The sequence below is a fragment of the Cebus imitator genome, unplaced genomic scaffold, assembly GCF_001604975.1.
Source record: "Cebus imitator isolate Cc_AM_T3 unplaced genomic scaffold, Cebus_imitator-1.0 Scaffold33, whole genome shotgun sequence".
Classification (NCBI taxonomy): domain Eukaryota; kingdom Metazoa; phylum Chordata; class Mammalia; order Primates; family Cebidae; genus Cebus; species Cebus imitator.
In genome coordinates this window covers 5955601-5978919 of record NW_016107348.1, presented here as the reverse complement: position 1 = coordinate 5978919, position 23319 = coordinate 5955601, and the positions used below count along the sequence as shown (strand labels likewise).

The window sequence follows — 23319 nt, the reverse complement described above, 5'->3', positions numbered from 1 at the left end:
AAAAGAAACAACACAACAAACATTGACTTTCTACCGGCTATCAAAAAGTCATTGGAAGAATTTATATCACAAACCCTCTGTCAATTAAAACTTTAGTATAAATAACTTTTAGTGAGCTATAGTATCTAAACACTCACCAGTTTTCTCTTTTCTGATGAACCTGATCTTATAGAAGATGAACGAGCAGAATTTGCTGAGGTTTCTCTCTCTTTCTTGTCCTACAAATGCCATAAACAAAATGAATTTTAAAAAGCACAGAACAAAGCACAGTATAAACAGAACTATTACATTACTAGTATTACGAATCAACATTTCCATTCAATAATGAACTTCGGTGGAGAAGAATGTTTACAGATACACAAACTTTCGTAAAAGGAAGGAGATTCAACTAGAAATCAGAACTTCTAAATGCTCACAAAACAGAGATGAGAATAGATACAGGTGTCAGAGCAGGAAGCCAGCTGACAGCTCAGACAAGGTCGTTTGAGGTGGCATTGCCATGGTGAGATTCAGTCTCCTATAAAGCAAAACCACACATCCACTTATTTTTCAGTGGATTCTGAATTCAACAGACCTAGGACAAGTTTGTTTGAAGTACCTACCATGTACTAAAGATATTCTAGACAGTGGAGAGAGATGAATTAAAAAAAATAATAACAGTTCCTGCCTTCACGAAGGTCAAAATCTAGCACAGGAATTTACAAATAAAAAAGTAATATATTTAGTATGTCAGATGATGCTACGGGGAAAAAAAAAGCAGAGAAAGGAAACAGGAAGGGCTGAAAGTCAGGAGTGGGGAGATTTGCCATTTTAAACAGAGTTGTCAGATCCCACTTAAGAGTTGACATCTGAATGGGGACCTAAATGAAGTGAAGACACAAACCATTAGAATATTGAGGGAAAGAGTTTTTCAACTCAAAGGAAATGCCAGTAAGGGCAAAGCCACAGAGGCAGAAACATGCCTGCCTTGTTGGAACAGCAAAGAAGCCATGGAGTAAAGGGGACAATGTCAAGAAAGTGTCAGGGGGATGGGATAGGGAGAGTAAGTGGCATTGTCAACCACGGTAAGGATTTTGGCTTTTATATTGGATGAAGTGGAAAACCACTGGAAAGTGTTTAGCTGAGGAGTAACATGACTGGACTTATATTTTAATAGGACCACATGGGCTAGCGTGTTGAGAACAGACTTTAAGGAAGCAAATGCAGAAGCAGGGAAGTCAATTTGAAAACTACTGTAACAATTTAGGATAACAAGGTGTTGGATCATGGGCCTAGCAGTAGAGGAGGCAGTCAGACTCTGAACACCAGTATACTTCATTTTATTGTGTCTTGCTTTATTGTACTTCATAGACAATTGAAATATTTACAAATTAAAGGTTTATGGCAAGTCTATTAGCACCATTTTGCCAACAGTATGTGCTCACTTCATGTCTCTGTGTCACACTTTGGTAATTCTCACAATATTTCAAATGTTGTCATTGTTTTTATATTGCTATGGGACCTGTGCTCAATGATCTTTAATGTTATTATTGTAGTTGCTTTGGGGCACCACAAACTGCCCATATGAGACAGTAAACTTCATTGATAAATGTTGTGTGTGTTCTGTTTCACCAGTCTTTCGTTACCCAGTCTCCTCAGGCCTCCCTATTCCCTGAGACACAAGAATCTTGAAATTAAGCTTATTAATAACCCAACAATGGCCTCTAAGTGTTCAAGTGAAAGGAAGAATTATAAGTCTCTCACTTTAAATCAAAAGCTAGAAAGGATTACGCTTACTGACGAAGGCATGTCAAAAGCCAACATAGCTTGAAAGCTAGTCTTGTGCCAATTACACAAGTTATGAAATCAAAAGAAAAATTAATGAAGGAAATTAAAAGCACTAGTCCAGTGAACACATAAATGGTAAGATAGCAAAACAGCCCCAGTACTGATATTGGGCAAGTTTTGAGTGGTTTGGATAGAAAATCAAACTGGCCACAGTGTTCCCTTTAGCTAAAGCCTAATCCAGAGCTAGGCCCTACCTCTCTTCAATTCTATGAAAGCTGACAGATGTGAGGAAACCTCATAAGAAACGTTGGAAGCTAGTAGAGGTTGGTTTGTGAGGTTTAAGTAATGAAGCCATCTCTGTAACATAAAAGTTTAAGGTGAAACAGCAAGTGCTAATGTAGAAGCTACAGAAAATCCAGTTGAGATTATTGATGAAGATGGCTGCTACGCTACACAACAGGTTTTCAACATAAACAAACAATCTTAAAATGAAAAATGATGCCATCTAGGACTTTCACAGCTAGACAGAAGTCAATGCCTGGTTTCAAAGGACAAGCTGACTTTGGTTAGGGGCTAACGCAGTTAGTGACTTTCAGCTGAAGCCAATACTTAAAATTTACCATTCATGTGAGGTACCTTAAGAATGATGTTAAATCTGCTCTGCCTGTGCTCTAAGATACCTAAAATCCTAGGTACCTTAAGAATGATGTTAAATCTGCTCTGCCTGTGCTCTAGAAATGAAACAACAGAGCCTGGATGACAGCACATGTGTTTACAGCTTGATTTACTGAATATCTTAAGCTCACTGTTGAGACCTACTCAACAAAAAACAAAAACCTTCGTGAAAGTGTTTGAGAAGGTGTAATCAGCTGTATCAAATACTGCTGATATGCCAAGTCAGATGAGGTCTTAGAAATGACCAATGGATTTAGCAAGATAGAAACCACTGCTATAGGAGTGATGGCAAGAAAAAGTCTGATAGAGTAGGTTTAAGAGGGAATGAGGGGTTAATTGCAAACAGTATACCAATTAATAATGGCAAATAGGGAGAAGAACTATATAAATTACACAGAATACTGGATGGCCATGCTTCAGGGTTACTGTTCCAACTATCACTATACCTGTAAGGCCAAATTAGTAATCAGAAAGTTAATAAGTAGGCAAGGAACAAACACCAAAAAGTACACTATCTAGAGCTTCATCCAGGTCATGAAAGTCTTATGAACTAATCTGCTACCATAGAAATCACTTTATTTTGTGAATATTCACCTTTGCCAGATTAGTCTGTCACCTTGAACAGTAACACAGCATAAACACTGTCTAATTCTGATGATCAACTATCATTCTGCTCAGAGAGCATACACTAAAACTGATTACACGGTTTTTTGTTTATTCTGCAGTCTGGCCTCCTGGAGATAATACCCAGCTCAATTAATTAGATGTCCTAAATTTCATCTACCAAAACAGTACTTCTTTTTTTCTTTTTTGAGACAGGACCTCACTCTGTCACCCGGGCTGGAGTGCAGTGATGAAACATAGCTCACTTCAGCCTTGATCTCCTTGGCTCAAGGATCCTCCCACCTCAATCCTCCTCCCGCTTCAGCTTCCTGAGTAGCACAGGTGCACACCATTATGCCGGGGTTTTTGGTTTTTTGATTTTTTTTTTTGGTAGAGACAGGGTTTCACCATGCTGGTAGGCTGGTCATAAATTCCTGGTATCAAGTGATCCTCCTGTCTCAGCCTCCCAAAGTGCTGAGATTACAGGTCTGAGCCACTACACTCAGCCCCAAAATGCTTCTTAAGGTAGTATCTGAGAGAATAAAGATGTGGTTCTTCCCCACTATTAGCCTCACCCACATAGTGCTGGCCATTCTGATTGATGAGAATGCAATCCTAGCCAACGTTGAAGAAATGGAAAAAGGAGAAAACATGGAAAATGGTTCAGTGGTGAGTTATTACTATTTAGGGGGCTTGGAATTGACGCCAGGAATGCCTAGGCAAACAACTCACCTCTACTTAACTACTATCTAAGCCTCAGTTTCTTCATCTGTGTAATTGGAATAATAGTACCCACCTCATAGAGTTGTGAGGAATAAATAAAACAATGAAAATAAAAAACAGGAAAAGCAAATGACTTTTCCTGGATCAGCTGGGCAGAAAAGAAAATATTTACATAAATCATTATAATAGTAAGGTGTATTCTTTTCATTATTGTTAAAAAAAGAAAGGTATTGGCCAGACGCAGTGGTTCACACCTGTAATTCCAGCACTTTGGGAGGCCAAGGTGTAGGGATCACAAGGTCAGGAGATCTAATCCATCCTGGCCAGCATGGTGAAACCTTGTCTCTACTAAAAATACAAAAATTAGCTGGGTGTGGTGGTACATGCCTGTAATCCCAGCTACTTGGGAGGCTAAGGCATTAGAATTGCTTGAACTCAGGAAGCAGAGGTTGCAGTAAGCCAAGATCGTGCCACTGCACTCTAGTCTGGTGACAGAGCGAGATTCCATCTTAAAAAAGAAAGAAAGAAAGAAAGGTATCTCTAGGTGAGTAATTCAAAATTATTACTTTTTCACCAAAATTGTGTGATGAGGTGGTGGTGTCTTTCCTCTGAGATGTCTCTTTTTTCCCACCGGATTCTTTGCTGGACATCCTGAAAAGCTAAAATAAACATTAAAAATGCATTATGTGTTTTTTGCAATAAAAAATAAAATAGAAATTCATCTTCTTTCAGTTATATAAAAATTGGAGTTTTACGAAATGATTACTATTTTTTAACCATTCCCAAGATGACAAGATTCTCTCACTGTTTCACTTTCTTTCACTTAACATTTTTCAAAATTACCTATTCCTCTCCTTCAGCTTTATCTATCACCTTTCCAGGAATGAGTCTCAGACCATGCCTTGATCCCTGACTTCTCACTTAAGCATCAGATCACCATTTTCAATTGCCTCCAGGACTGCTATATTCTGCACCACCTACACTTCAAAGCCAATTAGCCAGTCATAAGTTTCATTTTCCTGAAACATCTTCAGTCATTCATTTTTTTTTTTTTTTGAGTCTTGGTGTCATTACACATAAAACAGATAACCTATCACAGAGGGTTTTTGAGGTACTCAAACAATGGATGTAGAATACATCTTGGGACCGGGCACGGTGGCTCACGCCTGTAATCCCAGCACATTGGGAGGCTGAAGCAGGCAGATCACCTGAGGTCAGGAGTCTGAGACCAGGCTGGCCAACATGATAAAATCTTATCTCTACTAAAAATACAAAATTAGCCAGGTGTGGTGGTGTATGCCTGTAATCCCAGCTACTCGGGAGGCTGAGGCAGGAGAATTGCTTGAACCCGGGAGGCAGAGGTTGTAGTGAGCCGAGATCGTACCACTGCACTCCAGCCTTGGTGACAAGTGTAAAACTCTGTCTCAAACACACACACACACACACACACACACACACACACACACACACACATCTTGCATAGGTTGGTAAATACTAAGTTCTACATACATACTTGCTGGCAAGGTAGTCTTTCTACTAGACTCTGAGCTCCTTGAGTATGCTGTATTAAAAACTTAGAAGGTGTTCACGAATGCCTACTGCGTGAATAAATAAGCGAATTCTTCTTCCTTGGAATACTAACTCTTTCATTCTGAACCACTTCAAATTTGTTCATTGTAGTTCCTCTGTCCACTTCCCATCCCAGTCTCACTTTTCCAGCCCTGCTATGGACCAAGTCAATACTATTAATGGATGACAGTACTGTGGACTATCCCAGAAAAACATTTATGTTTATGTTTATTCCGACAAATGTTTTTATATTCATACTAGTGTGAAATTCCTATTGATTTTATGCAAATCAAAACATAAACTAAAGGAGAGACTTCCTGTGCTGGCCAGTTTCAAGATGGCTCCTGATGATTCCTGCCGCACGGTAATCACACACTTATGTACCACAATCAATAGGGCTGACCTGTGTAACCAATAAAATATTGCTACATGGTGGTATGTGGCTAAATCATATGAGACATCATGACTTCTGCCTTGTTCTGTCTTGGACTCCTCACTCTAGGGAAAGCCGGCCACCACGTCATGAGGACAAACAGCCCATTGAAAGGCTCACAAGGGAAGAACTATTGCCCTCTTGCCAACAACCAGGACCAACTAAACAGCCAGGCATGTAAGTGGGGTACTTTTGAAGCTGATGATACTGCACCCCTAAATCAAGTGACATGACAGCAGTCCTGGCACATATCTTCACTGCAACCTCATGAGACCCAAAGCCAGACCAACCCAGAAAGTCATTTCTGAGTTCCTGACCCACAGAAACTGTGGAGTAATAAATGTTTGTTGTTGTTTTAAGCTACTATGTTTTCGTAAAATTTATGCAGCAGCAACAGGTGAATAAGATTATTTCTTTAATATAATTCTTGAAACATTGAAGATTGCTTCTTTAGGATGTCTTACAAGCAGAGACCATGCTTAAAAACTCCTTAAAAAATTCCTACATAATCCACATACTAAAATCTAACCCTTTTTATCTTCTGGTTTCCAGCTGGTATTAAATAACATTAACATACTGAATCTAGCTTTCAGTTAACCATCTAGTCATTTAGAAATAAAAAATCATCATGAACGACAGAAAAAAAAAGAGAAAACAATAATTATTGGATGATGCACAGATATAGTTAGCATTTCTATAAGTTAAAATCAGTGTTATCCCATTTTTAATTGACTGTTGAGCCATGAGTCAAGTATACATCCAGGAATACTAGACAGAAGCCGTAAAGGACAGTCACTAAAAGGGATTTAGGACTATAACTCACAGCGGCTTCACAGGGATAACCTGTTTCCATTAAACTGGGGGAAGTTAAACACACACACACACATATACATGCACACACACTCCTCCAGATATACTTCTTAACTACAGGGAGAGGAGTTAACTTCCAGTTAGAGCTTCAAAGTGCCAAATAATCATGCTATGTCTTCTCTGGGGTTCTGAGACAAGTAGAAAACAAATAGACTAAGAAGATAGGCATTTATCAACCTCATTAACTAAGAAAAGCTAACTGGAAGCGTTATTCTCGATATTACATTGGGCTTCCCTCTCTTTCCCTGCTGCCTAGACGTTCGGACCAAGCCCAAGCATGGCATCCAGAAAGCTCAAGTTTTTCTCCTGCCTGTCCCAGTGGATTTACCGGCGGTGGGGGTGGAGGGAGGGTGGAGAAAAGAACAAGAGAGGTTTGAAAGTCAAGAAGCCCCAACGAGTGAAGGGGAGGGAAGTGCGGGGGACAGGAGACTCACTAGTATATGCTTCGGGGATCTGAAACGCGTCAAAATCAAATGCCCCGAAGCTCTATCCACTCTGAGATCTGGTTATTAAAAACCTAAAAACAATGCAAAATAGAGCAAAACAACTAATTTCTATCCACTGGCCACACTGCAGAACTGCTGATACTGGCAACATGAAGACTAGAGCAAAAATAAAAACAAAGGAAAAGAGCGTTCGGGTCACGCTGCAGGTGAGGACGCGAAATGAAGAACAGACCCTAATTCCAAGTCAGCTGGATAAACAGGCAAGCTCGTCGGCTGCTAGTAAACCGCCGCGGCCCGCAGGCTCTTCACGAACGGACCAGACCCTAACACCCGGGAAGGGGCAGCCCCGGAGGCAGGCCGGGCCAGAACCACACCCTCCACAGAGCTGGCTCGTCCCCGGATCCGCCCCCAGAGTCGCCCCGCCCAGGTTCGAGTGACTCCAGAGTCCCCAGTCCAGTCAGCCGCCCGCCCTCCAGGATACTGGGGGCGGGGGACGAGAGGGAACCTGACCAGTAAAACGTTAACGCACCCCTCAGTGCCTACCTTACCAGCGCCGCGGCGGTAGCAACTCCGAAGGCCCAGGCCAAGGGAGACGACCCCCACTCCACCCCGCCCCACCAACCCTATGCCCGCTGGGAAACGTAGTTCTGCGCCCGGATGCAGACTACCAACCGAACGCTCCGCAGCGTTGGCTTAAATTTGCCTTTACTTCCTCCAAGGCTTGAAACGCCGGCCCCGCCCCAGGAGGCGCAGTGCACCCTGGGTGCTGTAGTCTTGATTCGGTTCGGTGGTGGGCCGGTGAGACGGAGACGCACCGTGGAAACCGAACCCTCTTGTCCAATTGGACGCCGTCCCCAGTACGCTTCTGCGCAGTTTGTGGTGGCGGCGTAACGTCCCGGGGAAAGGGGAGCGGACGGGGATCTGGAATCGCTGCCTCTGGCTTTCTATTTTCTACTTACAGGAATTGGTCACTGGTTCTTCATCTTTTGTCTGTTGCACGCATCCCGCCCTCCCCACTTGCTTCCCCACTACGTGGATCCAGCCCTGTGGGCATTCACGTCAGTTCTCTGACCCCGCCGTGAGCCCCCCGCTCCGGGTCCCCGGGCGGGCCTGGCACAGAAGCGGTAACTATGGAGAATATGGCGGAGGAGGAGCTGCTGCCCCTGGAGAAGGAGGAGGTGGAGGTGGCCCACGTCCAGGTCCCGACCCCGGCCCCGGACTCGGCTGGGACCCCAGCTCCGGCCCCGGATTCGGCTCTGGACTCGGCTCCGACTCCGGCCTCGGCTCCAGCCCCAGCCCCTGCCCTGGCCCAGGCTCCGGCCCTGTCCCCGTCCCTAGCCTCTGCCCCCGAGGAGGCTAAAAGCAGTAAGTGCAGGAGGCCCAGATCTTTCTGCCGCAGAAGAGAGAAAAAGTGCGCCTTGCTGGGAAGTAGGGAAGGCCCTTCTTCACCGGGATGGTTTTTATGGGGGAAGGCAGGTTTAGGGAAACGGGGGGAGGGAAGAGGGGCCCGTGTAGCGGCTAAAGCAGGGGTACAGAATGGGAGGCGACATCTCCATAAGCCTCGAGGATGTTACGGTGAAGGATATGCGGAGGGCAGGAATGCTGCAGATAGAAGGAAATAATGAGGTTAAGGGCTTTTTCGTAAAAGAGAATCTTTGTAAGGTACAAAAATAGGAAGTTACATATAATTTGGGAGTTTCCCTTAGCCCAGTCTGCCATGGTTAACTAAGTTGTTTCAAATGTGACATAGTAACCGAGGCAACCTGTTTACGATAGTAGATCCTAAGCTGCCAACATTTGTAAACCATTACTGTCAACTAGCTTCGCTGCTTCGACATACACAAGGAGATGAGTTTTTCTCATTTCAGTATTTTTCCCCCAGCAGCTTGCTTCCAAAGAGTATTTGAGGCTGAGTAAGTAGTTTAGGAAAGAAACGACTAAATTTATGGATGCTTTTCCCCATACATAAATACCAATTGAGTTTTGTACCCCATTCCATCAGAAATAGACTGTTGAGAATTAATGGCCAATATTATTGTGCTTCTGAATGTGCCTGCATGTTTTCTAAGTGGTTTTTTGAGCCTTATAGGAATTTAAAAGATTGATGAGTAACACTTTTCTTAACGATCTTCTAACATTTTGAAATGTAAGGCCTAAGAAAGACTTAACGTAAGTTCTTTTAACAAGTTAGTTTGTGGTCATAAAGTGACCTTTATATGCTTTCTGAATTGTAACTTAAAATAATCTTTAATTCATTATTTTTTCCTACTTCTAGGCCAGTTTTGAGTTTAATATTTGTAAAACATTGGATAGTTATAGATAGGATTATTTTGCAGTTTTGAAACAATATACAAATTGTTACAGATTTCAGAGTAGGGCTAATCACAGGAAAGACAAAAGTTAGGATGCTTCGGATAAGCCCGTCCCCATAAGATCAGAGCTTGTAGGTGCAAAATAAGGCCGGTTATTTCTTCAACTACAGTGGGTAGGTAGGGATGGGGAAGGCATGGGAAACTGAGGAGGTTGCACTCTGCTAAGTAAGTAGCCTCGTACCTCACTTCCAGGTTGTATTTGTTTATATTAGTCAGAAGTGGTTCAGCAGCTTTAGGAAATGTATGCTTTCTCCACCTCCCCACCATCAAAAATATGTTAAATGTAGTTTTTAAAGACTTATTTATAAATTCCAAAATTTGCAAATATGTAATTTGAGGAATGTGTACTGTATGGGAAACCTGAAAATGCATTAATAGGACAAATAAGTAATGACTGAGAAGTCTGAAATGCATTAGAGCTAAAATATATATTAATCACATTTTAAAAATTATTTTTAGTTGGTCTAGTTAGTCCTTTGAAGTCAGTCATAACTAGGTAAGATGAAGATAGCCTATCTGAAATAGAATTGAAAATTGAGGAAAAAGTAACAGAAGAAGTTGAAAAAGACCTTCCTAGTATCTTGGAGACATCTGACTTAACAAGAGGTTTGCCTGTTGACTTCTGGATTAATAGTGTGTTACAAAAAGCAGATTGAGTATCTTGTATACAGATTGTCTGATATGTACTATCTTAAACCAGGAAGTGACTTCAGAGATGTTTATAGGTATATCATGAATTTTTAGACAGATCTTCAAGAATTTCTTCAGTAGTGGACCACAGGATTTTTAGTTTTCTAACTTAACCAAGCTCCTTTCTCTTATTTTGTGATATTTAATAGTTAGAATAATTTCAATAGGCACGTCTTTATTGATTGCTATTTATCTTGTTTCACATACACAGATCTTTGAACTCTGTAAGCCAAAAGCCTTTATGGTTACAAATTAGATAGGTTAGTTTGTACACATGCATTCATTTTCAGAATATTACTGTCTGACCTAGCAAAAGATTTTTATGAAACATGAAAAAGTTTTAACTGTTTATAGAAATTATGTCTCATAACTCATTTGAACAGTATCAGATGTAAGAAATTAACCAATATTGTTTGTTGCTCCTTTAAAAATAAGGTGAATAACCAGGCACGAGCCTATACTCCTAGCTCCTAAGGAGGCTGAGGCAAGAGGATTGCTTGAGCCCAGCAGTTTGAGGCTGCAGTGAGCTATGATTGCGCCACTACATTCCATGGAGGCTGGGCGACAGAGCAAGAGCCCATCTCTAAATAATAAAAATATGAAAAATTACCTTTTAATAAATTTGAGCAGGAATGTCTGATAGTGCTGAATTAGATTTCAAAATTATTGACAGTGTGCTGCTACTGCATCCAAAAAGTCTAATGATTTTTGTTTTAATTCTTGTTTAACAAATATTAGTGCCTCCTATCTGCAAGTTACTGCATTAGGCCCTTAGCTATCAGAAAGATGAACAAAGCATAGGCCTTATCTTCCTGTTGCTTATTTGTGGGGGAGCGAACAGGGACACAAATTATACAAATGGGTAAACAAATGAACTGATAGTGAAGCTCAGAGAGGAGTAGGCAAGAAGGTGGTAATACCAAGAACTGAATTTTAAAGTCTCAAGATTTAAACTGTATAACCTAATAATATTAGCCCTGTTTATCCCACCATCTCCTGTCCCCTTGGGCTCTTTACCTATCAGTTTCTCCTAATCTTCTATATTCAGTCCCCACTTTGTAATTGTTCTTTTCCCTTGGAATGCACATATATTCAGTTCTCTCAATACTTAGAAAGAAAAAAAGCAAGTTACAGTCTCATTCATTTCCTTTTTTATACCATCAAACTTCTCCAAAAAAAATTAATTTTCTGTATTTCCTTTTCCCTTCCAATTTTGTTTCTACTCCCAAACACCTCACTGAACCTGCTTTCTTAAAGGTCACCAGACTTGCTTTCTTGATCTCTATAACTGTTTATGATATTCAGTGTTGAATGCGTTGCTTTTATAGACTCTTCTCCCGTGGCTTCTGTATTATCTTGATTCCCCTTACCATTTATTTTTTGAATCTACCTTCCTGATTCCTTCTACTTAATTTTTCTTAGGAATATCTACATCTGTCATACCTCACTACCAGATTATAGCTGTCTATAATAATCAGCAGGTTCAACAGCATTAAGAATGTATCCCCTACCCGCTCCAATCAGAACATGTTAAACATATTTTAGACTTATTCATATATTTCCAAATTTACAAGCATTTAATCTGAAGAGTGTATAATGCTTGAGAAACCTGAAAATGCTTTAGTGGGACACATATGTAATGACTGAGAAATCTGAAATGCATTAGAATTAAAATATAAATCATATTTTTAAATTAATTTTACATAGTCTCATTAGTTGTTTGAAATCAGTCATAACTAAGTAAGACTGGGTCTTGGCTTTTTCTCCTATTTTTCACACTTTTCTTAGGCTTTCTCATTTATTCTCGTAGTTTTTCCTTACATGTATTACTTATGATTTGTATCTCCAGAATCCCTCCTAAGCTCTAAAAACAAATTGCCAGCTGCCTATTTTACTTTATTACTCAAATATCGTACCAGTACTACATCAAACACACTGTGTCAAAAACCAAATTTTCCGTTCTCTTTTCCTCTTCTTTTCTGCCAAAGAGTTTCTTCTGTCGTGTATGCCTCATGGTACCATTATTCTCAACCACATAAACTCAAAATCTTAGAATCATCTTTGATTTTATCCCTCACCATTGCTTCTCATATCCCGTTTCTGTTGCTTCTTTTTGTACCTTCTATTCTGTCCCTTCCCATTACTAATTTTCTCTGTTACTGATCTTTGGTATTACTGCCAGAGATAACCTGAAACTCATTCAAATCATATAATTCACTTCCTCAAAAACCTGAGGAGACCATTACCTGAAGAATAAAGTCCAGACTAACTTGCATAGAATTTATGCTTTCCATGATCTGTGCTACATCTTTGGCTGCACATATTTCTACTCACTCTATCCCTCCAAATACTACATTCCACCAAGGGCGGGGTGGCATGGTTGTATGTTTTATACAACATACATTTGTTCATGAGGTTACTTCAGTTTATGAAGCCAGTTAGCAAATCTCTACTTACTGAAATTCTGTTCATACCTCAAGTCTCAGTCGAATGGCACTTTAATAAAGACATTCTCAGAGTTACTTATTAGAATTAATTACTCCTTCTTCTGTTAGCCTACATTATGTTACCTTACGTCTAGTGTTCATCCTATCTCATATGATAGTTAGAAGTTAACATATTACCTTCTCCCACCTTATTGAAAGTTCTTTGAAGATGAAAAACATGGCTATGTTTCCTTCTTCAGTATTTTGTATAGGATAGAAATATTTTTCATAGAATTATTTTGACTAATTAGATACAATTTTAAAACTATGAATTTATACAATGGGGTTTCCCCCCAACTTTTCATTTTCGAGCACACTTGTTACTTTATAAACTGAGTTGTAGTAGTATTCCCCATCTAGGTCCATAGCACTGTATTACAGGAAATAAACTTCTATACGATGTGATCAATAAAAATGGAACTTAAAGTGTAATCTCAAATTTTTTTTTCAGAGAGACACATCTCAATTCAAAGGCAGCTTGCGGATCTAGAGAAGTTAGCTTTTGTAACTGAAGGAGATTTCGACTCTGCCAGTTCATTGAACTCAGATAATCTTGATGCAGGTATTTCATGTTTGGGGTTTTGTTTTGTTTTTTCTTAATTTCTAATAATTTGTGATCTTTGCATTCACGAAAATAGTTTGGTAAGAGTATACTTTTTTATTCTAATTGAACTAGAACAGTAGTAAAATAAAGTTTTTTATTCAGGAAATTGGCAACTGTTATGTGCAAAGTTGCGATGGAAATAAGTTATTTTACAGCTCCTCAAGAAAATTACAATTTCACGGATGTCTAAGGGCTGTGTATTTGGCAAGTTAGGAATTCCATTTGACTGCAAGTAACAGAGGTCCCAAAAAACATTGTCTGAAGAGGTTAATATTCTATTGTGTAAATGAAGTTCCAAGATAGGCAATTTAGGGCTGGTACGAGTGTTCCAAGTTATCAGTGTCCCACACTCCTCTCTTTCTGCTCTACTCTCCTTATTGCTTGTTTTGCATCCTCAGGATCACTGACTGCATGGTTTTTTGAAGTAGGCAGTGTAAAAATAAAAATTGTACCTATGCTGTATCGTACTATATGTGAAAGATATTTGTTGGGTTAAAAATTAATATGAGCTGACAGATGTGTAGGTATAAGAAAAGAAAAAGAAAAAAATTACTAAATGAGTTATTGATCCTTGCTGTATATTTTATTGCTTCAAACCTAAATTTGAGATTTAATTCTTCCATCTATACTATCAAATTTTTTATTTCAGATACATTATATTTGTAATTAAATAAGACATTTTGATGATACGTAATCTTTTAAGAATATGTTTGTTAATAAAGAAGGAAGAACTTGAAAATTCAGTAATGGATAGGGTGGTTCTAACTATGTCCCCAGTCTCAGAACAGCAGTTATATCGGATCCCATCTGTTCCTTCCGCTTCCTTCTTCCATTTTCCTAACTCTACATGGTAACTTTTTTTGTTGCTGCCAATTTAGTAGCGGAATATCACAGCAGATACTTTGGCTGTTTGTCCAGCTCCTGTCCTTTTGGGAGTGTAACTGCTGTCCTTTTGAGCTTTCCAAAATACAGAGTGATGCTCTCAGTGGCAGAAATTTTGGCTGGAAGGATATCATACAGTTGATCACTTCTTCAACCTCTTTGTTCCTAATAACAACAAATGCATCAGCTATCCACAGAGAGGAACATTTTCGGGTGAAGAAACAATCGCTGATCATGTGCTGCAACTACTATTGTTAACTACCTCCTGGGTCATGAATAATGACTTCTCCCTAAAGTTAAGAAAGACTTTAAGAAGTCGAAGGGGGAGTCCCCATTAACCTCTTTGTAGCTGAATCTAGACATTAGTATATTCTGTGCTTTATTGAATCTTTTTTCTTTTCAAGGCAACAGACAGCCTTGTCCACTGTGCCCTAAGGAAAAATTCAGAGCTTGTAATAGCCATAAGCTTCGTCGTCACCTCCAGAATTTACACTGGAAAGTCTCAGTTGAATTTGAAGGTTAGTATTTTTGTGCTTGCAAAGAAGAAATGTACATGCAATTCAACATTTTTTTTTTACCAGTTTTGGCATTTTATCATGAATATAATAAAATATTTTCAGTTTAAAATGTGAAGGATTTAATGCCCTCATTTCTAATGTATGTACTAAAACACCGTATAGCTTTATAGGCAGTAGAGATCTATATGACACAGTTTAGTTCAGCAAACATTTATTATGCATCTGTTCTATACTGGGTACTCTGGCCCTGGGAGTCCATGTTGCTTATTGAACAATGTCTTAATAAGTTTTAGTTTTTCTTTTCTTTTACACACATTTTTGAAGGTGTAGTAAATGTAGTAAAACAAGGAAATAAAATAATTTGTATGAATATTGGAAAATAGAAGATAATATCCCTTTTTCTGCTGATAGCTTAAATAAACTACTAAAGTTAAGAAAATTCAGAATGGTGATGGGATACAAGATAATTCAGAAATCTTAGCCTTTTTCTGCTTCAGAGAAATGGAAACAGAAACAAATATACCAATTACAATTCTGATGAAAATGACACAGTTTGAGGGAATAAGTTCAACAAGAGGACTCACCATGAAAAGAATAAAATTGAAGGACAGAAAACAAGAACTTTTCAAGTTAAAGGGCTTCTCTAAGTTCTGAGATAGTGAATTATGTGAATTATTATAGCATTTTTGGGAAAATATCTGACAACATCTTTTAAAATTAAAAATACACATGTCCATCCACTGGGGAGTTCCTCTCCTAGGAGTGCCTTAGAAGTAAAAGAATTGGGGTTGGACACAGTGGCTCATACCTGTAATCTTCTTACCTCAGCCTCTCAAAGTGCTGAGATTACAGGCTCATACCTTTAATCTCAGCACTTTGAGAGGCTGAGGCAGGAAGATCACTTGAAGCCATGAGTTCAAGACCAGCCTGAACAACATAGTAAGACCCTGTCTCTATAAAAAGTGAAAAAATTAGCCAGACGAGGTGGCCTGTTCCTGCAGTCCCAACTACTGGAGAGGCTCAGGTGCTATGATTGCTTGAGTCCAGAAGCGTGAGGCTGCAGTGCCGTAATTGTGCCACTGTACTCTAGCCTGGGCAACAGAGTAAGACTCTGTCTCTTAAAAAAAAAAAAACCAGTAGGCAAGGATAAATGTACTAGGATATTCATTGCAATATTTATTTAGTAACAAAAACTTGTAATTAAAAGAGATGGTTGAATAAATTGTGGTACATACATACCATGAAATATTATGTAGCCGTTGAAATGAGTATATTAGATATATACCAGCTAACTTAGAAGTATTTCCATGGTCAACAACTGATGAAAACAGCAATATATAGGGAAGATTTTATATTCCATTTGGATAAACAAAAAGTCCCACCCTCAAAAGAAACCTAAGTATCAGTCTTAAACATATGTACATTTATATTTGTATACGATTATGTGAACACAGAAATTGTAAAATATGGTTGGAGTTTCAACCAACCTTGATAAAGCAGTTAGTAAGGGACACCCATAAAAGAAATCGGAATTATGCAGCAACTAAAGATTATCACTAGTTATTTAGGGAAAGGGGAATTAGATACTAATTTAGGGGCTGTGTAATAATGTCTGATAAACCATACTGACTTCTTATGAAAAAGAAGTCTCATTTCAATTAAAAGGATATCTTTCATATTTTTTTCTTAGGTCATTGTTTAGCCTTTAGGTTTGGTTTCCCTCCTCCAAGTTACTCTCTTTTCTTAAATATTTTCTTGTGATATTTCTTTACTTACTCATGGATGTGGTTCTCTCACGTACATTAGGCTGTTGGGTTTTTTCACATGCTATTGATCTGGTAAGTGATGAAGATAAGATAGTTTTTGTCTCGGTGAGCAGGTTTCAAGTAATTGACTAATATGTTGAAGTTAGAAGCAACAAGATCTGCTGAAGGGATGGATGAGAGAAAGAGCCAGGAATGCCTGGGTATGGGACTTGAGCAAGTAGACAAATGGAGTTGGCCTTTACTGAGCTGGAGAAGAGTGCATTACGACCAGGTGTGGGAAAGAAGGCCAGAACCAGAAATTTGGGCATTTAAAGAGTGAGATACATTTAAGTGGAGATGTCAAGTATCCCATATGTTATATGAATATGGAGTTCAGGGAGAATGTGGGGCTAAAGATACGCATTTGGGAGTTGTCAGAAGACAGATGGTATTTAAAGCCATAAGATGAGATAAGTAACTAAAAGAGTACATATTGATGGAAAAAAGAAGTCATCCAGTACTAAATCTTGGAGCACTTCAGCATATACAAGTAAGAAATGATCGGATCTAAGGTATAAGAAAAGCGGAGTTAGAGATGACTTACAGGCTTTGAGTTAAGAGCAACCGTAAGGCATTATCATTCAAAAAAGTAAAGAGACCTGATGTAAGATAAATTATCAGTTTAGTCTTGACAAGTAGGTTTTGAGAGGCTGACTGGATAATCAGTTACATATCCTTAATAGGTAATTGGAAATAGAGATCTGGCTCTTAGGAGTGAATTAGTAGCTAGAGCTATAATTTTGGATTCCTTTCCACTGGAGAGATAATTGGAATCATGAAAGGTGCTTAAATTGCCAAGAAAATGAGAAAAAAAGTCACTTAGCCATCCAAGCCTATGGAATATCTACATTTTAGGGCATGAGAGAAGGAAGAGGATCTGTAAAGAAGAAAAAGGGTGGGAAGAGAACCAAGATAGTACCATATCATAGGTGAAAAAGGGTCTGTATAATGGCAAATACATTAATAGCATGAAGCAAAGATGAAGCCTAAGTAAAAGTTAAGGTGGCAGAGAATACATGATAAAGCTGAGTCCCAAATACACTAAATGACTAATGCAAGATAAAACAGATAGTCATGGCTGAACCAGAGTTCAAACCTAGATCCTTCTATATTTGTGTATATAGACACATATACATATATATGTATGCATACATATATATCTCATGTATAACAGTTGTGTAAACCAAAGCAATCTCATTTGAGTAATTATGACATTACAAATATATGAGTAATTCCAATTCTTATAAAACTTGCTTATAATTTTTGATAATTGAATATTTAATGAACAGTGATATGATAACCAGCCTTTCTTGATTCTAGGTTACAGGATGTGCATCTGTCACTTACCTTGTCGACCAGTGAAACCCAACATTACTGGAGAACAGGTAAACAGATATTAGATTGTTTCTTTTTAAATTTAGTCAGTTTTAAAGAAAGTATAATTTTTACTCACTGTGTAAGTAAAATGTGTATGTTCAGCAATGTAGTTTATTTTAAAATTCTGTAGCAGTCCATTTAGACTATCATAATAGGAAAACTATGAAATGGATGAAAAAAATTGCTATGTTGAAGTTGTCACTTTATAGTTTTTAGTTTCAGTCAGATAAATTGCTCCTTTGTGTTCAAAATGAAAATTAACTCATTTACTGATTTTGGAATGGAAAATTTAGAGAGTAGTTTTTTTCTCTTAAAATTTTGGTCATGGAATAGAACCTTCCATTTCTGTAGTTGAGTAAATATCTTAGTATGTTTTAATTTCATTCATCTTCCCCGTGACCTTCCTTTTAAGTTCAATCTTTTAGAATCAAGAAACTTTCTGAAATCTTAGTAACTTTTTAAAAAAATACATGTGTTTATTTTTAGGGTCGATTTGACCTAAGTGGAATACAAACTATAAAATTTTTTTGTGACACTACCATGAATGCATATTAGTTAATAGGTTCTCATTATTAAATTTTTTTTTGAGTCACTAAAGCAGCATAGTGTTAAGGGAAAAAAAAAAGTGTTCTGTAAGTAGTAGTAAAAACAGTGCCTTGTTCATCAACCCAGTCCAAGATATTTTGAATATGATAATCACAGTACCACAGGGAACCTTAGGGTAATGTGCTTGACTATTTTCTATTTGCTGTAAGGTCCCAAGTGAGAAGGAGGTAGCAGCACTAAGAGTAAAAGGCATCGAAACTAGGAAAGAGCCATCGGAGCCATCTTTTTGTTCTCAGCTAAATGAGAAATTATGAAGTGAGAAGTTCTTTACTTAGAAAACTATACTTCTAATTATGTCTCTAACATTTAGCAGGGTGTTGGAGCTGGCTCAAATTTTCAGAAATCTTTCAAGCTGGTTGTTTGGTATGGCCACCATCAAAAATCATATAAACCTAAAAATGAATGAGTTATATTAAAAAACAAAGTTAACAAATGTTCGCCTCATATCATTGCTCTGCTGTATTTTAATATTATCTGTGCACTTACAGTTATTTACATCTATTATGTTTGCTGGGGGGCAATGCTCTGTCATGGTATAATACTGCACATCTCTTCCTAAATCCGCATTCAGTCATGTTACATTGGTAGCTTAAAATCTATGGCAGTTGTAACTTGAAATTGGCTATGGCAGAAATCTGCAGATACTACAAATCAGGGCTTTATTTTCCTGGAGAGCCAGTTATTAAACATTTACCAGGATACCACTCCTAACATTATACCATTTATACATGCAGCTTATAGAAAAAACAATTATTTTCTGATTGGAATGAATGAGAAACACTAGGAAATTAAACTTCTGGCCTATTGTAAAGTAAGATTTAAAAGCATATATAAATACAAGTAAGGAAGTTAAGATCCTTTCAAAGTCGCAAGGCAAAATTAAAATTATCTTCTATACCATTAAATCCAGTACACACTAATATCCTTAAATTTGCAAACTTATACTTCTGCTTTATTGTCTTAGTAATTTATTTAAACTAAATACTCTGTTTGATAGATATCCAGTAAAATGGGAACCCATTATCATTGTATCATTTGTTCAGCAACAATCACCAGAAGGACTGATATGCTAGGACATGTTAGGCGCCATATGAATAAAGGAGAGACTAAATCCAGTTATATTGCAGGTAAGTGAGCAATCTCATTAACATATTAATATGTAAATCCTTAAATAATGGTCCAGTTATTCTTTTCAGACATCAGGCAGACAAAATAATGCTGATTTAACCAAATAATTTAGTTGACTAGTACATTACTTCAGGTTTTGGTTTCTTCCTGTAAGGTGTCCAAAAACATTTTAACATTCTCAACATATATATTTAATAAATGGTGTAGAAAAAAGTAAGTGACATTCAAGTGAATATAGGTATTTTAAGGAAAGATTATAGAATTGTATTCCCACTGACAGCTTTTACAACCATAACTGTCATGTATATATTGTTGGAAAACACTGGAAGAAAGATATAGTGAAATAAAGACTGTTACTCTTAGTGATGTGAAATCATTAATAGCTTGTTACTACTTAGAGATCCGTTCTCAAGAATTAAGCACTAATGTCCTAAAGTATGTATTATATGTAATGAATAGCATCTCTCCTCCATGTCTAGAATGGCACTATGTACCATTCCTTTAAGAATTTAAAAAAAAAAAGTCACTAAACTATTTTTCTCTAAAGCTTAATTTTCTCACAGAACCTAGATTGAGAAAAGCTGATATTGTGAGATATGTGACATGCCTCTTCAGTGGCTAGAAAAGGATATGTAACACAATGCTAGGGAAAGTTACTAATTTGGCATTTTAGAAAGAAAGATATGGTTGCCATTTAGTTAACATTCTGAATGCAATGTTACCAAGAAATCTAAACATAAAGGATTCTCGATTTTCCCACACATGCCATATCTCATTTCTTAAATATTTAAAGTATATGCACATATATACACATCAATATTTCATAAGTTTATAGCTAAATAATTCTAACGTATTAAATGTAAAATCATTTTTTCATTATTTTGTAGCCATTTCAATGTAATTTGTGACTTAAAATCATAATTATGAGAAACTATTCTGAAGTCTACCATGTTCAGGAAATACAGTGATTCTTAGTAAGCCATGCTAGCTAATGGAATGCAGCCATATGGAGATACTCGTTTTCCAACAATTATAGTATAGTAAAATATACTTAGCAAACAATGTAGTGTTTGGCAAACCACAAAAATATTTTAGGATTTTGTACTGTCCTAGGGTGACTGTTCTTACGTATTATAATGCAGACGTATTGATGTGCTAGACAGTCAAGATAGTAAATTAACTTTCTTTCATTGATCAGATATTTAACTGAGTGTTACTCTTTTGCAGAGAGTGCTGAATAAATCAGTTCTTTGGTTTGGGTTTTTTTACATCTGCCCAATCATTTGTGTTAATACAACATAATATAAAGTTATTTTTCAAAATATATATTGTTTTAGATGTTTATAATTATTTTGTGTTTCCCTGGAAATCTTTTCTTTTTTCCATCTTAGCTTCCACTGTTAAACCACCTAATGAAATTTTGAAAGAGGCAGACACGGATGTACAAGTTTGTCCCAACTATTCTATACCTCAGAAAACAGATTCCTATTTTAATCCCAAAATGAAACTAAATCGGTAAGATAAATTGAAAATAGGGTTATGGGATGTTTCAAATTAGTGTAAATGTACCGTCTCGTAACCTTTATGTTCTAATATATTAAAATTTAGAACTAGATGCAGAATAAAAATCATCTATTTTAACATTTTTCTCAGAAGGATTGTTTGTTTTTTTCTACGAAGCCAATGTCTTTATCAGAGAGTAAAATAGGCCTAACTTTATATAATTACTGAACAAGCTGGTGCTTCTGTGAGCAAGTTTTGTTTATAAATAAATAAATATTTGTTAATAGAATCCAACTGGATTCATAGTTTAATTTCACATACTTTTAGTTCTTACAGTATTAAATTGGGAATATGCTTTTAGGTCTCCTTTTTAAATAGTTTGTACAGTAACTAGGAACCTCAATTCACTATTCTTAAACAAAATCTGTGATCATGAAGCCATGGTAAAGTAAAATTATTTCAGATTACGATTTCCTTGTAGGCAGCTAATATTCTGTACATTGGCTGCTTTGACTGAAGAACGAAAACCTTTGGAATGTCTAGATGCTTTTGGAGCCACTGGTAAGTGAGGACACTTTTTTGGAACCCCATTTTATTTATTTGACTTTACAGTATCTTTTCTTAGAAAATGTATATGGGAAGTGATGTAAAAAAAGATCCAAGGCAAAATTTTTAATTTTTTACTGTGAAAAATTTTAAGTATATATTAAAGACCATAGTATATACTTAAAAGTATCTATTATCTTTTATAATATATACTTGTGAGTCCTGTGTATCCATCGTTGCTTACTTCAAAAATGAGTGGTTCATTCTCAGTCGTTTTATCATTGTCTTCATACCTCATATCCTAATCTTTTGATACCTATTAATTTGAAACAAATAACAGATATATGATTCATCTGTAAGTATTTTAGTTGGATCTCTAACAGGTAAAGATTTTTTTAAATAAAACCACTCAACTACCATCATACTTTAAAAAATTAGGAATAATTTTTAATATCAATTGTTTAGATATGCCCAATTATCTCATATGTTTTAAAAATCAAATCAGAATGCAGACAAAAACTGTATTTCAATTGTTTGATATGTCTAAGCCTCTTTTAAATCTGTGGTTCCTTCTATCATTTTCTCTGTATGTGGTAATTATTTCTTGAGCTAACAGGTCTTTTGACCTATAGAGTTTCCTGCAGTCTAGATTTTTGCTGATTGTATTGTTGTGGCTTATATAACATGTTCTCCTCTTGCCTGTATTTTTGTAAATTGATCATTTGATTGGATTCAAATACAATTTTTTTGGTTTTTTGGCAATAATACTTGTTTGCTGCAATCAGGCTGCACCTGATGTATGGTTGTGTCTCTTTTTTGTGTTGTGATGATCATTGACTAGCCTTTAGACAGTGGAATAAAGTGAAATTTTAAACATTGAGAATATTTTCCCCAAAAGACTTAACGGTAGAGAAAAGATAATAGAAACAGTAGAACATTTCTAAAAAGCCATTGTACCCAATCCAAGTCTTTCTTCTTAAATATTATAGGAGTACACTGTTGGGGAGTTTGTGCCAAAAGAGTGAAAGCATGAGTTAGCTCTCCTTCCTAAACTCCTCTCCCCAGGGAAGAGTCGTGGTTAAAAGAATGGACTGTGGAACCAGACTGCCCGAGTTCAAATCCCAGCTTTATCACTTGCTAGTTGTATGACCATAGGAATTTGTGCCTCAGTTTGCTCATCTATTAAAAGAAGGACTACTACTACCACCACCATGATCATCATCATTAATACTGTCTCAGTATAAATATGGTAAAAATGATGAGATGATGCTTCTGACTATATCCAAAGCCACATGGATTTAAAATTTGAATCCTTTTTTTACTCTGTTTTCCTGTTACTGTTTCCATATCTGCTCAGCCACCAGGTCTGTTCTAATTTTTCTTTTCTAATATAACTCACATTTTCCATTCCATATCCACCAATTTAATGATTTGATAGCAAGCCTATTGCAGTAGCCTCTAAATGCTACCCTTGCTTCCATTCATTTCTCTCCTCCAATTTGTCTTGCCTGTTATTGCTAAATAGCCTTTCCTCTGAAGCACCACATTAATAATGTTACTTGTGAATCAAAAAAGTCATTCATCTTTATTGCCTGGAGTCCAAACTTCTCAGACTGCATTTAATATCTCCTATATCTGATCCTAACCTGCTTGTGCAAATTTATTTGCCAGTATTTTTTTCACCATATACCCTTTTTCTTTACTTTTTTTTTTTTT

At 37.1% G+C, this 23319-nt stretch overlaps 2 protein-coding genes across 8 annotated transcripts in view; one reads left to right on the top strand and one right to left on the bottom strand.

The window, feature by feature from the left end:
* Positions 1–7852, bottom strand: part of SWT1 (SWT1 RNA endoribonuclease homolog) — an 86995-nt gene extending 79143 nt beyond the window's left edge. Inside the window, exons 1-3 of one of the 6 annotated variants that reach the window (XM_037737076.1) lie at positions 7630–7852; positions 4335–4427; positions 138–218 (exon numbers count right to left, since the gene is read on the bottom strand). In XM_037737076.1, the coding sequence (XP_037593004.1) occupies positions 138–218; positions 4335–4418 (165 nt within the window). In that variant the 5' untranslated portion in view covers positions 4419–4427; positions 7630–7852. Of the gene's footprint in view, positions 1–137; positions 219–4334; positions 4428–7318; positions 7521–7629 lie in introns of those variants that run through there. The other 5 variants (XM_017524517.2, XM_017524518.2, XM_037737075.1 and 2 more) reach the window with 5 other exon arrangements.
* The window catches only part of TRMT1L (tRNA methyltransferase 1 like), a 38737-nt gene continuing 23251 nt past the window's right edge, over positions 7834–23319 (top strand). The window contains exons 1-7 of one of the 2 annotated variants that reach the window (XM_017524521.2): positions 7834–7943; positions 13086–13196; positions 14525–14638; positions 17764–17828; positions 19424–19553; positions 20946–21069; positions 21539–21618. In XM_017524521.2, coding sequence (XP_017380010.1) covers positions 17772–17828; positions 19424–19553; positions 20946–21069; positions 21539–21618 — 391 coding nt within the window. In that variant the 5' untranslated portion in view covers positions 7834–7943; positions 13086–13196; positions 14525–14638; positions 17764–17771. Of the gene's footprint in view, positions 8452–13085; positions 13197–14524; positions 14639–17763; positions 17829–19423; positions 19554–20945; positions 21070–21538; positions 21619–23319 lie in introns of both variants that reach the window. The other variant, XM_017524520.2, reaches the window with a different exon arrangement.